The 16,742-nt window shown below is 38.5% G+C and overlaps 1 protein-coding gene across 1 annotated transcript in view; it reads left to right on the plus strand.

The window, feature by feature from the left end:
- The window catches only part of SEPTIN14 (septin 14), a 36,774-nt gene that overhangs the window by 17,085 nt on the left and 2,947 nt on the right, over positions 1-16,742 (plus strand). Inside the window, exons 5-8 of the mRNA XM_075994861.1 lie at positions 3,325-3,486; positions 4,710-4,806; positions 8,641-8,809; positions 9,739-9,871. Coding sequence (XP_075850976.1) covers positions 3,325-3,486; positions 4,710-4,806; positions 8,641-8,809; positions 9,739-9,871 — 561 coding nt within the window. The remainder of the gene's footprint in view (positions 1-3,324; positions 3,487-4,709; positions 4,807-8,640; positions 8,810-9,738; positions 9,872-16,742) is intronic.

The raw sequence follows: 16,742 nt of genomic DNA on the forward strand, positions 1-16,742 counted from the left end.
GGGAGGTTGCTAGATGGTGCTCTTTTTCCTACTCTGGAATGTTGATGTGGCAGAGAAGGGGCATTTGCACTAGAATCCAGTAATGCAGCTTTTCTGGTTTGTTCTGTTCTTTTTTTTTTTGACACAGAGTCTCACTTTGTTGCTCAGGCTAGAGTGAGTGTCAGGGCATCAGCCTAGCTCACAGCAACCTCAAACTCCTGGGCTCAAGTGATCCTACTGCCTCAGCCTCCAGAGTAGCTGGGACTACAGGCATGTGCCACCATGCCCAGCTAATTTTTTCTATATATATATATTAGTTGGCCAATTAATTTATTTCTATTTTATAGTAGAGACGGAGTCTCGCTCTTGCTCAGGCTGGTTTCGAACTCCTGACCTCGAGCAATCCGCCCGCCTCAGCCTCCCAGAGTGCTAGGATTACAGGCCACCGCACCCAGCCTATTCTGTTCTTTTGTGAATGCCTCTGTTCAAGCCTGTGCTGGATGATTTTGTGCTGGGTGTTGGGTTGTTTGCCATGTAGTTGTAGGATATTTGAATTAAGAACTGGATGAATCCCTCTTCACTGAGGCAGGTTTTGTGTGGATTGCTTTGCCCAGGGTTTTCCTGTAGAGGTAACAGTAGCAGCTAGGTAGTCATCTTGGGCAGTAGGTGTTTGCCCAAACCAGGTCCTAATGTACTGGTAGCTCAAGGCTGGTGTATCCATGTCAGTGTGTTGGACTTCTGAGGTGGTTCCACCTGTGACAGTGGTGAAGGCCCTGGGCTGGAGTAGCTTGTCTTGGGGCCCAGGTGCATTGCAGGAATTTAGGAAGTGGTTTCACAGGCCTGGTGGGAGCTCTAGAGGCACAGTGGCAGAGCCTTGATCTCCAGCATGGAAGCCTCAGATGTGAGACTGAAGAGGAGCCAGAAGCAGGACTTCTGAGCAGGGCCTCAGAGCTAGAAGTAAAGCCATGTGGATGCTGGGGCTGATCTGACTTGGGTAGTGGTATCAGGGCCAAGCAGGCAGAGTTGGGGCATGGAGGGTAGAGTCAGGTCTGCGCCAATGGTAGTCTGTTCCATGGATGCAGGGACTGCCTGTATGCCAACCCATGGAGGCAGAGGTCAGTTCTAGCAGCCCAGGTACAACAGGGTTTTCCTTGCCCCTACAAGAACCCACCAAAGCAGTCACCCAAAGTGTCCCAGGTTGGAGCCTGCAGCACCCTAGTTAATTCCTGTGCTCAAATCCCATTGCACTGTAGGGCAGGGGTGCTTGGCTTCCAGTCACAGCATATCACTCAGGAGAGCCTCTGGTTAGTCTCCCCCGCCCCAGCCCAGGGTGGGTATGTGAAGTCCACTGCCACAAAGCTAGATCCTGATTTGACCTGGGACCACGCACCCAAGAGCTCAGGATGGCTTTACCTGCTGCCCATCCCCACCACACCTCTTGTCTGGTGCAATGACTCTGCAGACTCCAGGAAGAACCCGGTCCATCCACATAGAGGTTTGTGGTAGTAGAGGGAACCCTCTCACATCTCAACTACCATGCCTGTGGGGTGAGTGCAGTACCTCAGCCCTCTAGCCTCCTATTCTTCCCCACACATACTTTGATCTTATCAAAGGTATCACCTATTACCTTTTTTCCATCCTGAGTATCCCATATTGCTTCTCTGTGATTTCACAGTATTCCTTCTGAGAAGAGCAATCCATATATACACAATTGCCTGCAATTTTCACTTCTTTCCTTGAGACCAGTGTGTTTGCAGGCTGCTTCTGGTCTGCCATTTTTTCTGTTCTCCATTTTTTTATGTTAATGATTTACTGTAACTGTGTTTCATCCCATCAATTTGGGATGTTGTGGAATGGGAGTTCCCACAGAGACTATCCCAAAATGTACTGAGACGAGACCTGTTTGGAGTGCCAAAAAAGAAGTACTAAATGCCAGAGTGATCAGTTTAAAGCATTTATTAGGAGAACTTACAGAGTTTAATAGAAATCCTCAGGATGAGCAGTGAGTGAAACTTGGTGTTCTACCTAGCTATGTACACAGTGAGGGAGGACAGAGTATGGCGTTTTTATGAAGGTTTAAGGAATTTGGCTCAGGGCCAGGACATTTCTTTCAGTGTTTTTGGCAACAACCTAGATAACTTTATCAATGCCTGGGAATATTCAAGGCCCCAGTTTTGGCTGAAGCCTGCTGGGAAAAACCTACATTTGGCTGGGTCATAGAGATGTCAAGGCACTGTGATTTTTGGTCATGACACAGAAAGAAAGCAGGGGAAGCTGGGGAAGCCTACATAGTAGAGGATGTCTTTTCCTAGCTTTTTCACCCATACAAACTAAAACATTTACTTTAGTCTTGAATCTACCTTCACAGTTGTCTGCTCTTTACTGAGGAAGGCTTAATTTTTAGATATTAAAATTAGACACAATTGGACATATATGCTATAATATTAAAACCTTGGACTTGCCCAAGGATTTTTTTTTTAAATGTGCTTTGAGGAATCTAAAGCAAAAGCAATCTATCTAAAACTTATATTTATGCATTCCTACTATATTACAGATCTTGTCATTGTATAGCTATGATTTAATAAGATATTTTAACAGTAATAAAACATTTCAGAATTTTGCTAATTGTTATTTTCTAAAAAGTTTAATTATTTAAAAGCAAATACATGGAAATATTGTAGAACTGGGAAAAAGAGTATGGGTAAAAATTCAATATCAAATATGTAAATATTCAACTTCAAATATGGAAATAATTTATTTTTACAAATTACAAATGGATATATTTATTTGCAAGGTGCTTGTAACACACACCCATAGCCTTTAAAATATCATAACAAAAATTATATATTTTTAGGTGGTCTTTGGAAAACAAAAGCAAATCTATCTGCAAGGGTATATGAAAATAGGACATTAAGTAAGATTGATTTATGGAGGTGATATAGACGGTCGAATGACAAAACCATGTCTTTTACAATTTTAATGAAGAGTCTCTCATTCTAACTTTTATCACTCAGTTTAATAAGAAATCACATTGATACTAAATTTAAGTCTATTTTATCCTATTACTTATACTTTACTAACTCCGTATGTGTAGGGATATAAGAGAGTTTTAAAAGACAAATAAGTTTAAGACTTCTAAACCTGAATTCTGATGAAAGATGAATCTCAAAAGTATGGATAATTTTAAAAAACAATTTTGTAAGGAAGGCATGACAGCCAGTGGTTATCTAGTTAAACAAATTATCTAGTTAAACAAATTTATTGTCAGAGATTGTGAGGTTTTAGCTGTGAAAACCATAGGATGAACAACAAATAATGCTAAGATTTTGTCTTCTCTCTTAATAGGTGAACATTATACCACTGATTGCCAAAGCAGATACAATTTCTAAACATGATTTACAGAAGTTTAAGAGTAAGATAATGAATGAATTGATTAGCAATGGCATCCAGATATATCAATTTCCAACAGATGATGAAACTACTGCTCAAGTGAACTCATCAATGAATGTAAGCTTAAATAAATATATTAGTAATATATTGAAACTCGTATCTGACAGACTATAAATGAGTTGTGTTTTTTTCTAAAATCCAGTGTGACAAAATATTTTCTTTTCTTGATTTTGAAAAGTGTGCATTAGTCCACCATCTTGGCCTCCCTTCTAAATTTTTAATTTGTGTAAATTTTCTTAAATACATAAAATATTAGATTATATTTTGAAAGATAACCAAATTTGAAAATATTTAGACTTAGAATTCAATCTTAGATTCCCTACATAAAAACCAAAAAGTCCTGCATAATTCACCCATCTTCCCTGAGACTATTAACTTCTCTATGCTTTGGAACCAATGACACCTCTAGGGGGGCTTCTTTTTAGATGTGAGTCCAAGATCTTTGTGAAGGACCTGACACATGGTCTAGAATATAATAGATGACTGATAAATGTTAATTTTATTTTTTATTTCTCTTATATTATACCTTATTTATTTTAAAATACTCAAAACTACATTTCTGAATTGAAATGCTAAGTAATATAAAACATGTTTTTATTCTGTAGTGTCAAATTTTCTTTAGACCTTCTCTTAGAGATTCTGTCTTCTCCTATTTACTTATACTTCTAGGAAATTTATTATAGAAAATAATCATAGAGAATAATTTTTCTTCAAGACCAACTAATAGACTAAATAATGTTAATTATTAAATATTTAACAAAATGCTTAATAATTTTGGGCTTAAACATTTCCTTTATATCAAAATTCTATTCAGACAGACCGATCTATATAACTTCCGATGGACCATGTATCTATTTTGCACATTTCTGCCTCCACATCTTATCAAAAATCTTCGCCTTCCCTATGGTTGTCTTTCTTACTTTGTTCATTATCCTCCCAGGTACCCTTCGGGTTGTACTTTATTTTTTCACACTGAAGTCTCTGACTCCTCTGACTCTTACCACCCAGAGTGACCCCTTTCTACTTTAAGTTGTACTTAGAATTCACTGGGGCATGTATAGTACCATATATTAGCATATTTTATATTATGTATCCATTAACTAACTAATATAGTTTTAGTTATTTTTAATACTTCTGTCTTTTAATTTTTATACTAGAGCAAAAGTGATTTATATACCATTTCATCAACATTGTCAGCGTAAAGATATTTCAGAATAAGAGTCACATAGTAAGCTATAATGGTATTAGGGAACGCAATTCATGTCATTCTTATTTTCTAGGGACTGTTACCCTTTGCTGTGGTCGGGAGTATGGACGAGGTGAAAGTTGGAAAAAGAATGGTGAGAGGCCGTCACTACCCTTGGGGAGTTTTGCAAGGTAAATATAATGAAAGAGGGCAGGCTTTGGAATGAGTAAGTTAAATATACTCTGTGTATCATCCATAGTCTCAAAATAGCATTTAAAATTGAGCCAATATTGGTAAATCTTGCTAACCTGTAAATTAAGTTACTAGTGAGGAACAAAGGTTCTGTTTAATTTAACTAACACTTACTTTGACTCATAGGAATTTGTTGCCTGCTGCTAACAAATTTTGAGCCAAAATCCACAGTGGCTAGGCAGAATCTCCTTGTTTATCCCGATGTGCCTTGTGCATATTATCTCTGGCTACATAAACAATGACATTTAAAATGATGGGAAGTACTTGGAACAAGATTGAAACATAAATAATGGTGTTTAAGCATGTTGCATAAAGTAATTACTACCTAAATTATAAAGCACTTTTAACTGGTCACTAAAAAATGAAAAACTATTTTAAAACAAAGATGTACAATTTACCTTTGTTTATACCTAAATTATACCTTTGATACTTTGATTATAGCTTTGATACTTTGTTTACCTAAATTATAAATTTGATACTTATATTATTATTTGGCATCATGATGAGTTAGAATATCATAATAGGCAATAATTTATTATCTTGTGCATCTACTTGTGATATTAATTATTGAAGAATGGAAGATTTCTAACTGTACTGGTTTCCAAATGTTGTTTTTAAAAATTGACATAGAAATTTTTTAATTCATGGAAGATACGTAAAACTTTACATATTTTAATATTCATTATATTATATTTTATTATATGTTATATAGCATTATGTACTATATAATTACATAATAATATATGAGGGCTGTACAGAAAGTATCCAACCATGTAATATGTTCTTGTTATATTAACAATGGCTGGATACTTTACGGACAGCTCTTTTATATTTATATTATTTGTACATATACAAAAGTTGGTCACAATATTATACACAATAAATAATACATTGTGGTCAGCCTTCTGTGCAAAATAAACACCGGAGACAGCCAAATGAATTGTTTTTAATTAATGAAATAATTATTTTATGTATTTTTGTTACTATTATTTTTATTTTATTTTATTTGTATTTTTTGAGACAGAGTCTCACTCTGTTGCCTGGGCTAGAGTGCTGTGGCATCAGCCTAGCTCACAGCAACCTCAAACTCCTAGGCTCAAGCAATCCTTCTGCCTCAGCCTCCCAAGTAGCTGGGACTGTAGGCATGCACCACCATGCCCGGCTAATTTTTTCTATATATTTTTTGTTGTCCAGCTAATTTCTTTCTATTTTTTTTAGTAGAGACGGGGTCTCACTCTTGGTCAGGTTGGTCTCGAACTCCTGAGCTCAAATGATCCGCCTGCCTCGGCCTCCCAGAGTGCTAGGATTACAGGCATGAGCCACCACACCCGGACTGTACCTATTATTTTTTAATTTCAGAATATTATGGGAGACAAATTCTTTAGTTACACAGATTGGCTTTGCACAGCCCAAATCAGAGCTACAAGCATGCTCATCCCCCAGATGGCGTGCACCACACCTGTTAGGTGTGAATTTACTGATCCTCTCCCCCCCCCAACACCTTACTTCCATATGTGCACATGAGTTTTGATCTATTAATACCAATTTAATGGTGAGTATATGTTGGTGTTTGTTTTTCCATTCTTGTGATACTTCACTTAGATGAATGGGCTCCAGCTCCATCCAAGATAATATTTCAAAATATTATGGAGGTACAAATGTTTTGGGTTACATGTATCAATTTGCTTGAGTAAGGGTTATCTCATCACCCCATAGTGCTCCCTGTACCTATTAGGTAGGTTTTTGCCTATCCCCTCCTTCTCCGTCCCCTCCCCCCTGCTTGATTTCCACTGAGTTTCACTTCCCTCTGTACACATATGTGCTTGTTGGTTAGTTCCAATTTAATAATGAGTACATGTGGTGTTTTTTTTTTCCATTGTTTAGATACTTCACTTAGTATAATGGCCTCCAGTTCCACCCAAATTGTTGCAAAAGGCCTTAATTCATTCTTCTTGATGGTGGAGTAGTATTCTATAATACACATATACCACAATTTGTTAATCCACTCATAAATTGATAGGTATTTGGGTTGATTTCACACTTTTGCAATTGTGAACAGTGCTGCAATAAACATTTGAGGGCAGGTGTCTTTTTGATAAGATGACTACTTTTCCTTTGGGTAAATACCAGGAGTGGGATTGATGGAACAAATGATAGGTCAACTTTTGGTTCTTTCAGGAATCTACATACTGTTTTCCATAGAGGTTATACTAATTTGCACTCCCACCAGCAGTGTATAAGTATCCCTTTTTTTCCACATCCATACCAGCATCACTGTTTTTGGACTTTTTAATAGAAGTCATTCTCGGCCAGACGTGGTGGCTCACACCTGTATTGACTCAAAGAACTCAATAGCAAGAAAATAAATAGCATAATTTAAAAATGGGCAAAGAATCTAAACAGGCATTTCCCAAAAGAAGAAATACAATTGACCAACAGATATATGAAAATATACTCAACATCTCTAATTGATAAATGTAAATTAAATCCACAGTGAGATATCACTTCATGTCTGTTAGAAGGGCTATTATCAAAAACATAAATAATAACAAGTGCTGGCAAAGCATGTGGAGAAAAGGAAAACCTTACACACTGTTGGTGGAAATGAAAGGTGGTAGAGCCATTTTGGAAAATAGTATGAAGGTTTCTCAAAAACTAAAATTAGAATTACCATATGATCCAGCAATCCCACTTTTCTGGGTATATATTCTAATTAATTGAATTGATAAGTCAAAGAGAGATCTGTACTCTCATTTTTATTTCAATCTTTTAAAATGTATTAAGACTTATTTTGTGACCTAACATATAATCTATGCTGGAGACTGTTGTGTGTGTGCTTGCAAAAAATGTGTATTCTGTTGCTGTTGGATAGAATATTCCATATATGTCTGTTAGGTCTACTGGGTCTAAAGTGTGTTGTAAGTCTGATGTATTCTTATTGATTTTCTGTCTGGGTGATCAGTCCATTTCTCAAAATGGAGTATCTAAGTTCCCTACTGTTACTGTGTTACAGTCTATCTCTCCCTTAGAATCTATTAGTATTTGCTTTATATATTTAGGTGCTCTGATGTTGGATGCATATATATTTGCAGTTTTTATATTCTATTGATGAACTGACCCCTTTAGCATTATATAAGACCTTCTTTATCTTGTTTGACTTGTCTTTGACTTAAAGTATAGCTCATCTGATAGAAATATAGCTACCCCTGCTCTCTTTTAGTTACCATTTACATGGAATATTTTCCATCTCTTTACTTTTAGTGTATGTGTACCATTAAAACAGCCATGTGAATTTATTGATTTTGAATATTCACTAATGCAGCCTCATAAATGTGATGTATAAATGGAATTTGATAACTAAAGTATACACAATTTTAAAGACTTTTTCTCAACAGAATTTCCTTTAATAAAATTATTTACATTAGCAATGCTATATTACATATTCTGTTAGCACTCTGAAATAACTTGAAGGTAGTTTGTAACATATACAATTATTATTGAAAACCTTTAGCATATATGCATATTTCACTAGTTCCTGCTTATTCTTTAGATAATAAATGTAAAGCGAATTTAATGACCTATAAATAAACGCTGCCTATAATTGATATGGGTTGTACAACCATGCTTACATGGTTAAGAGAACAGCTTTTAATCAAATTGATTACTTATGCGTTATTTTTAATGTGCTTTTAATTAATGCATTCATTAACAAATACTTACTGATTGCCAGGGATTAAAAATGAGTGTTGTGGATTTATTATCTTTCTTGCTAGTGGAAAATGAAAATCACTGTGACTTTGTTAAGCTCCGGGATATGCTTCTTTGTACCAATATGGAAAACCTGAAAGAACAAACCCACACTCAGCACTATGAATGTTATAGGTGTTACAGACTGCAGAAAATGGGCTTTACAGATGTGGGCCCCGACAACCAGCCAGTTAGGTGAGTAGAGATATTGCTAGCATAACCAAATGGATAATTTAGAAGTCTCCTATAAACACAAGGTACAATAATTTTGGAATGAGAATAATTATACTTCTGCCCTGAACCATCCCAAGTCTTAGGTATTTTTTTCATCTTTAGATTTAGATGGAGATAGGAGGAGCAACATAATGTAAGATCTCATTTATATGTTGAAATATGTGTATCCAATATATATATATATATATGCTGAAATATGTATCCAAGAAAAAATCTATTATTTTGTTCTAATTTTTATATTTATATGAAAAAAAGAACAAGGAAAGGAGATAGAAAATATTAGCAAATATTGACAAAGGTTGGCAAAGGATATTGAGAGGGGTTTGATGAAGGAAACATCTGAAAAGAAGTCATGCAATGTCCTGGAAATTAAGTGAAAAAAGTTTGAGAGCCAATGTATGTATCTATATTGAAAAAGAGTAGAAATTGTGCTGCAAAAATATGGCAGAGTAGTATATATAATCCAGCTATATCATTTATGGTTCTCTGCAGACAACAAAAATTTAACTCTCTTAAATAATTAAATTGAAAGATATAGGCATCTTTATTTTAACTATTTTGAAAATAGTCTCAAACACTAGCAGTTTCCCCAGATTTTATTGTTAAAAGACATGAAGAAGTATGATATAATGGAAAGTGGTGGGAACAAGAAATTAGTTATAAAAGTATTTAAAGATTCTAGTATTCTTTACATATACTCTATATGTACTCCGATATTAAATATTGTGCCTCATTTTTATATCTTATGATATATGAATTTTTATTTTATATTGCTATACATGAGAGAATGTTGGTAAATGTCCTTATATGGGACCTAACATGTACTATATATACCTTTACATATTTGCACTACCATTTTAATGTGAAAGTAATAAAAAATTTATTTGTAGTTTTCAAGAAATATATGAAGCCAAAAGACAAGAGTTCTATGATCAATGTCAGAGGGAAGAAGAAGAGTTGAAACAGAGATTTATGCTACTAGTAAAAGAGAAGGAAACAACATTTAAGGAAGCTGAAAAAGAGGTAAGTACTGCCCGTTTGATATATTAATAATTTGTATTCATTTTTAACTGTCCTATTACTTTTATCTGAAGAGTTTACTTGATATTTTTGCAGGATACTTGCTATTTTTCAAAAAGTATCTATTTACCATGTGTGGTTTTAACACAGCCTTTATGAAATTATAGTCTATAATTTTATTTTTTTCTGTGACACATGAATAATTTTCCATTTAAATAACCCCTAAAATAATTTTATAAAATGCATCATTTACTTTCATTTTATTTACACTTTGAGTTTTCATGCATAAAGCCAAATTTATAGTAAGCTCAAGCTATTTACTTCTTTGAAGAGTAAGGTACTTTCTAATAATATTACTGTGTTATAAAATTTTCTTCATTTTTATAAATAAGTAAATGTTGACTAATGCAGCCTTGATTAATTAAAGAACTTTTAGTTGGTATATTATGTAAATTTTATGTTCTTTTCATTCCATGCTATTTCCAAGAAAATAGAAAAGGAGGCTATTAATATATTATAGTTTTGATTATTTTCCACAAATAAGTTTTTGGTGAAGGCATATATTTGGAACCAAAATTTCTTTTCTCAAGTGCAGATGGCTTCAGTTTAAGAACATTTAATTTTAGTAGGTAAATTGGAACATGAACTTCCTTTTCCTTAGAAACAAGATGGTGATTAGGTGCTATAGACCAGATATCTCAGTCATTGACAGTTCAATAACAAGTAATAGAAATTCCATTAGCGTAGGTATAAAGGGAAAGTTTGAAAGTATATAAGGGTATCTCATGGCATTCAAGAATGGGAAGTATAGCTGGATCTCATGAAGACTTACACCCAAACTAGGGAGTGACCAGAAACCAAAGCAACCATTTAAATTTTCTATTTCTCCTCTACATTATTTTCCTTCATCATGATCCGTACCCCTGTATATCTGCTTCATTTTTTTCTCCCTGAAAATCAGTTTGCCCCCCATTTCTCTCTTATATGTTCTTAGGAAGAACTGATCACATCCTAAAATTGGTTGTGCAAAGTGGTGAGTAGCAGAGGTTCCTAATAGGGTTTAATAATTTCTTCAGGAAGGAACAAATGAACTTCAGGTAGTAAGAAAATAACCAAGATTTTAAGGGCATCCACAGAGAACAAGGTGACAAGGAAACAGGCACATATGGCTTGCTTGGCAAAGGAATAACTTAATTATTTTTAACATGGTAAGTAAACAGCAACTCTAACTGACAAGGAAATTGGAAGCTTACAGAGGTAAACTTTCCAAGCACATCTACCAGAAGGATATGTCAGCCCATCCAAAATTTTCCAATACTCAAAAATTACATTTTCATATATTCCTCATCATTAGGAAGTTTGATCTTTTTATATTCTAAATTATTACTTGTACTTTTTTTTGAGACAGAGTCTCACTTTGTTGTCCAGGCTAGAGTGAGTGCTGTGGCATCAGCCTAGCTCACAGCAACCTCAAACTCCTGGGCTCAAGCAATCCTTCTGCCTCAGCCTCCCGAGTAGCTGGGACTACAGGCATGCGCCACCATGCCCGGCTAATTTTTTCTGTATATATTAGTTGGCCAACTAATTTATTTCTATTTATAGTAGAGACAGGGTCTCGCTCTTGCTCAGGTTGGTTTCGAACTCCTGACCTTTGAGCAATCCGCCCGCCTCGGCCTCCCAGAGTGCTAGGATTACAGTCCTGAGCCACTGTGCCTGGCCTGATTTTCCTTTTTAATCTATAAATATTACAAATAAAATTAATAACCTCTACTGCTGAATCCCTTTATTTTATGAGAAATTCACAGTTTAATTTTTATTTATCTTATGTCAATTAAAATGATAAATTAAAAAGTTAAATAAATCATAATAAAAATTTATATGTGTACACGTCTCCTAATTTTGTTCTCATACACATGCATAAGGCAAAAAGAAGAGACCTGAAGGATATGAGGTTGGTAGGGATTACATTCAAGTGTTAGTCTCTAGGTGGTGAAATTTGAGGTGGTTTTTACTTTGTTATTGCTTTTGATAATTAACATATTAAAATGAGCCTTATTGATTTTCTCATTGGAAAAGCACATATATTCTCTCACTATACTGAGTTGATACTTTTGTTCAATTTAAAGTTTTTTCAAGCTTCATTGAGGTATAACTGCAAATAAAATTAAGTACATTTAAAGTGTACAACGGGGGAGTGAGCCAAGATGGCCCTATAGACCCACAGTTTGTGGGACCATCCTGGCAGAAGAGTTGAGGGTTGGACTGAGGAGAGTGGAGAGTGATTACTGCTTGGAAGTGGACCACAGGGACAGACACCAGTGAAGTCCAGGAACACCACCAGGAGGAACTGTGAAGATGAGAGAAAGAAGGATAGAAAGAGACATTGGCAGTGTGAACGAAATCCAGGGAGTTCTGGAGCCCAGGGAAAGGGTAAGTGGTCTTCCCCTTCCCCACCCAGGTGCCTCAGGCCAGCAATGGGACACCGGGCTCTCATCCTGCTGGGGAGTGCCATGAGGGACCACAGAGCCAGCGTCCCTGCATCTGAACACTTCCTTCTTTGCAACTCCTCCACTCCTGACATTCCAGAAAGTAATTTTGGCTCAAGCTCGCTCTAGCCTTGTGGCCACACCCTCTCCATAACAACTGCCAAAGTCTCTCCACCTGAGAGACTTGGCTCCCCACAATGGGAGTGCATTCCCAGCTGAGCCTGCCTCAGAGAGTGTAGCCGCAGTGGTAATGGCTCAGAGAAGAGGGCGAATACAGTGCCCCCTGACATGAGAGGTGCAGAGAGACTGCAGCCCCTGCCCCCACCATAGCAGCCACTGGAGTATTCTGTGCTGAGTGACCTGCTTTCAGTGCCAGGGACGATTTCCTGCCTGAGCCAGTGGTACAGCCACAGTTTGTGATCTTCCTGTCCATAGGTGTTTGGCGTGTTCACCTACTGACAGCTCAGATAGCAGGGTGGGGAGATGAAAGGGATAGGTTTCAGTTCCAGGCTACAGTGGCAAGAGAGAGCCTTTACCCACTGGGAGGGTGTGGAAGAGCACAGGACGGTAGAGGGCTGTGAGTGTGCCCTATCCCCCATGCCCACTGGAGAATTGCCATACTGGAGTAGGCGTGGCACTGAGACTGAATTTGCATAACTACTGGTTCCCATGACAACTGAAAGCCTTGGGTGCCACAGGTTGAATGAGAGCAGCTGCCCTCCACCACCACTCACAGCTTGATCTAAGAGTTTCATCAGCTGCCACTATTACCTAGTGGGAGTGTCTCCCTGGCAGAGACCTCTGTGGATAGAGGGGCCCACTCACCTTGCCTTGGAGTCTAGTGGCAGAAAAGGGGTGCACAATTGGAAAGCCCTCATCTACCAGCATCACAGAGAGGTGCACACCAGTAGGTCAGGCACACAAACTATGTGGTAGTTCAAGAGCCCATCTTGGGCAGAGAGGGAACACAAGTGGACCTATTAGAGGGGAAAGTACCCAGGCTTGTGGACAGGTATGGGAAAAGCGTGCCTACAGGCCTCAGCAACCACATGATTAGCTCCTCCCATCAGGAGCAGCCCTCCAAGTTTGGAGAGGTAGCCCTGAACTCCATTCTAGTTGCTCCCCCTAGTGGCTGCATAAGCAAACTCTGAGACCCATAGAGGCTCAGCAAAGACCTACATCCAGGCTTTTGCACCCCAGCTATGATCTATCTTACTACTCTCCCCCTAACCTTACATGAGAGGAGGGTCCAAAAACCCTCTGGGAGCTACAAAGTCCCTCACAAATCATAGGGCATTTGTATACTCAAACTGGGGGACCAGAGACTACGAAGGGCATAATAGATTACCTTGCTAACTGGCTCCTCCATGAAAACTACAATCAATGACAGCAGGAACAACTCCATAGCTAAACATAGTGCCTTTCATCTCAAGCTATTAGGGAGCAGTGGATTCATACTGATAAGTACAATCCACCAGCTCAGAGCTTAAGCTCAGGGATCAAACTCACTATACTCCATTGGGAAAAGGTGAAGACAACAGCTCAGAGGTAACCCAAAAGATTCATCAAACCTGCTAAAACACTTCAAGGGCAATTCAGGACCAGAACTCCTCACCCAAGCCCTATCAGTGAACAATCTTTGGGGACTCAGAGATAGGGTCATAAACCAGTCCTAGCACCCCCAGCTCTCTACCAAAAGGCCAGATGAGAAGGAATTAGTGAATGAACTCTGGAAACATGAAAAGTCAGAGTAAAAAGACACTCCCAAGAGAAATCAATAGCTCTTCAGCAATGGATACTAACTTAAATGAAATGGTTAAAATGACAGATGAATTTCAAATATGGATTGTAAGAAAGCTCAAACACAAGAGAAACTAGAAATCTAACACAAAGAAGCCACAAAACGATGCAGGAAATGAATGAAAATTTTTCTAAAGAAATCGAAGTATTAAAACCAGACAGAAATTCTGGAAATGAAAAATTCATTCAAGAAACTACAAAACACTGTGGAAAGCCTTAAGAATAGGCTGTATTACATATAAAAAATAATCTCAGAGCTTGAAGATAACACCTATGAGCTAAAGAAATCAGATAAATAGAAAGAACATGGGAATAAGAGGCATGAACAAAGCATACAAGAAATGTGGAGAATTATGTAAAGAGGCCAAACATAAGAATCATAGACATCCATGAGGGCAAAGAATAAAATGCACAATATGCTTGAAGGAATAATTGAAGAAAATTCCCCTGGCCTAGCTAGCAAACTAGGTATCTAGATACAAGAAGCATACAGAACTCCTGGGAGATTCAATGTGAAAGATGATCACCATGTAACCTAGGTATTAGGCTGATCAAAGTAAACACAGATTCTCAACTGAAACCATATAACCCAGAAGGAACTGGGGACTCAACATCAGGCTTCGAAAACAGAACAATGGCCAGCCTAGAATTCTGTATCCTGCAAAATTGACCTTCTTATATAAGAGAGAAATAAAGACTTTGCCAGACAAGCAATCACTGAGAAAATTTGTGAAAACCAGACCAGCCCTGCAGCAAGTACTCCAGACCTGCATTATGCATTGACCAGTGCAACAGACACCCACCAACATAAAATCACCCAAAAGCTAAAGTCAAAAACCCAAATTCCATAATAGCTCAAGAAGTAAAACAAAACAATAAGGGTCTAGCCAATAAGATAAACAGAAATCCACCCTAAATATCAATTTTCTCAATAAATGAGAATGGCTTGAACTGCCCACTGAAGAGACATAGGCTGGATGATTAAATTTTAAAAAATTACAAGCCAAGTATCTACTGTCTCCAGGAAACAATTCTAACCCACAAGGACTCATTTGGACCCAAGGTGAAGGGATGGAAAACAGTATTCCATGCAACCAGAAACCAATAGAAAGCTGATGTAGCCATTCTCATATCAGATAACATAAACATTAAATCACCAAAATTAAAGAAAGATAAAGACAGTCACTGTATAATGGTGAAGGAAAGAATTAAATAAGAAGTCTTAATAATCCTAAATATTTATAAATCTAACACACGAGCGCCCAGATACATAAAACCTCTTGGGTTACCTCTAACTTGATGTCTTCACCTCTTCCCAGTGGAGTGTAGCTTAAGCTCCAAGCTGGTGGATTATACTTGTGGGTATAAATCAACTGCTCCCTAATAGCTTGGGATGGAAGGCAATATGTTTAGCCATGGGGTTGTATCTTCTGTCATTGATTGTAGTTTGCATGGAGGAGCCAGATCCCAAGGTAATCTGTTGTCCCTGTGGTAGGCTCTGGTCCCCCAGGTGGGGTATAAAATGCCCCAAACTTTGGCTTTGTAGCTTCCCAGGGTTTCTTGGACCCTATTCCCCCCTGAGGTGGGAGTAGAAGCAAAATAGATTGCAGCTGGAGTGTGAAAGCTTGGGTGTGTGAGCTTCTATGGTTGCTTACCCTGTCACTAGGTGGAGCCACTAATATGGATTTCGGGGCTATCCCTCCAAGCTTAGAGGGCTGCTCCTGTGGGGAGGGGTCAACTGGTGTGATTGCTGAGGTCTCTAGCCAGGTTTTTCCTTCCTGGTCCACAACCCCGGGCACTTTCCCCTCTTATCTGTCAGTCTGCTTGTGATTCCTCTCCATCCAAGATGGGCTCTCCAGCTTTCCCACAGTTCATGTGTCTGGCCAACTGGTGTGTGTTTCCACGTGTCAGTGGTGGATAGGGACTCTCCAATTGTGCATCCCTTTTCTGCCACTCGACCAAGGTGAGGCAGGTGGGCCTCTCTATCCTCAGGAGTCTTCACCAGGGACATGGTGAACCCCATCCCCCCTCCTTCTGGCCAGGGTAGGCAGGGATGGGGCTCACCCACAGAACCCTGCTCTCTTGAGCTCCTCCATACCCTCCCGATGGGCACAGGCTGTCATTTGCCACCCTACTCTAGAACTGAGTTCTCTCTCCCATGCTGCCCCACCCCACCATTTACGCTGTCAGCAGGTGAATGATGTCCCCAGTGGTGAAAGCAGGTCACTCCGCACAGAGAAATCTACCGGCTGCTATGGTTTGGGGGAGGGGCTATGGACTTCTTGGACCACTCTTAAGTTGTAGGGGTGGCACCCATCTGCCCTCCTCTCCAAGCCCAGGTCACGGCAGAGTGACTGCCTCCTCTCCGCTCGGCTGTAGGGACTTTGCTGACTGAGGCAGCCTCTGCAGGGAGTGCACTCTCCTTGCAGGTAGCCAAGTTCCTTAGCGCAAGGCGCTTTGGTGGTTGCTGTGTGGTGGCTACGAGCACAAGGCTACTGAGCAGCTTGAGCCAAAATTACTTCCTGGGATGCCAGGAGTGCAGGAGGTGGGGGCGGGGGATGTCCAGATGCAGGGATGCCAACTCTTTG

The sequence above is a fragment of the Microcebus murinus genome, chromosome 19, assembly GCF_040939455.1.
Source record: "Microcebus murinus isolate Inina chromosome 19, M.murinus_Inina_mat1.0, whole genome shotgun sequence".
Lineage (NCBI taxonomy): Eukaryota > Metazoa > Chordata > Mammalia > Primates > Cheirogaleidae > Microcebus > Microcebus murinus.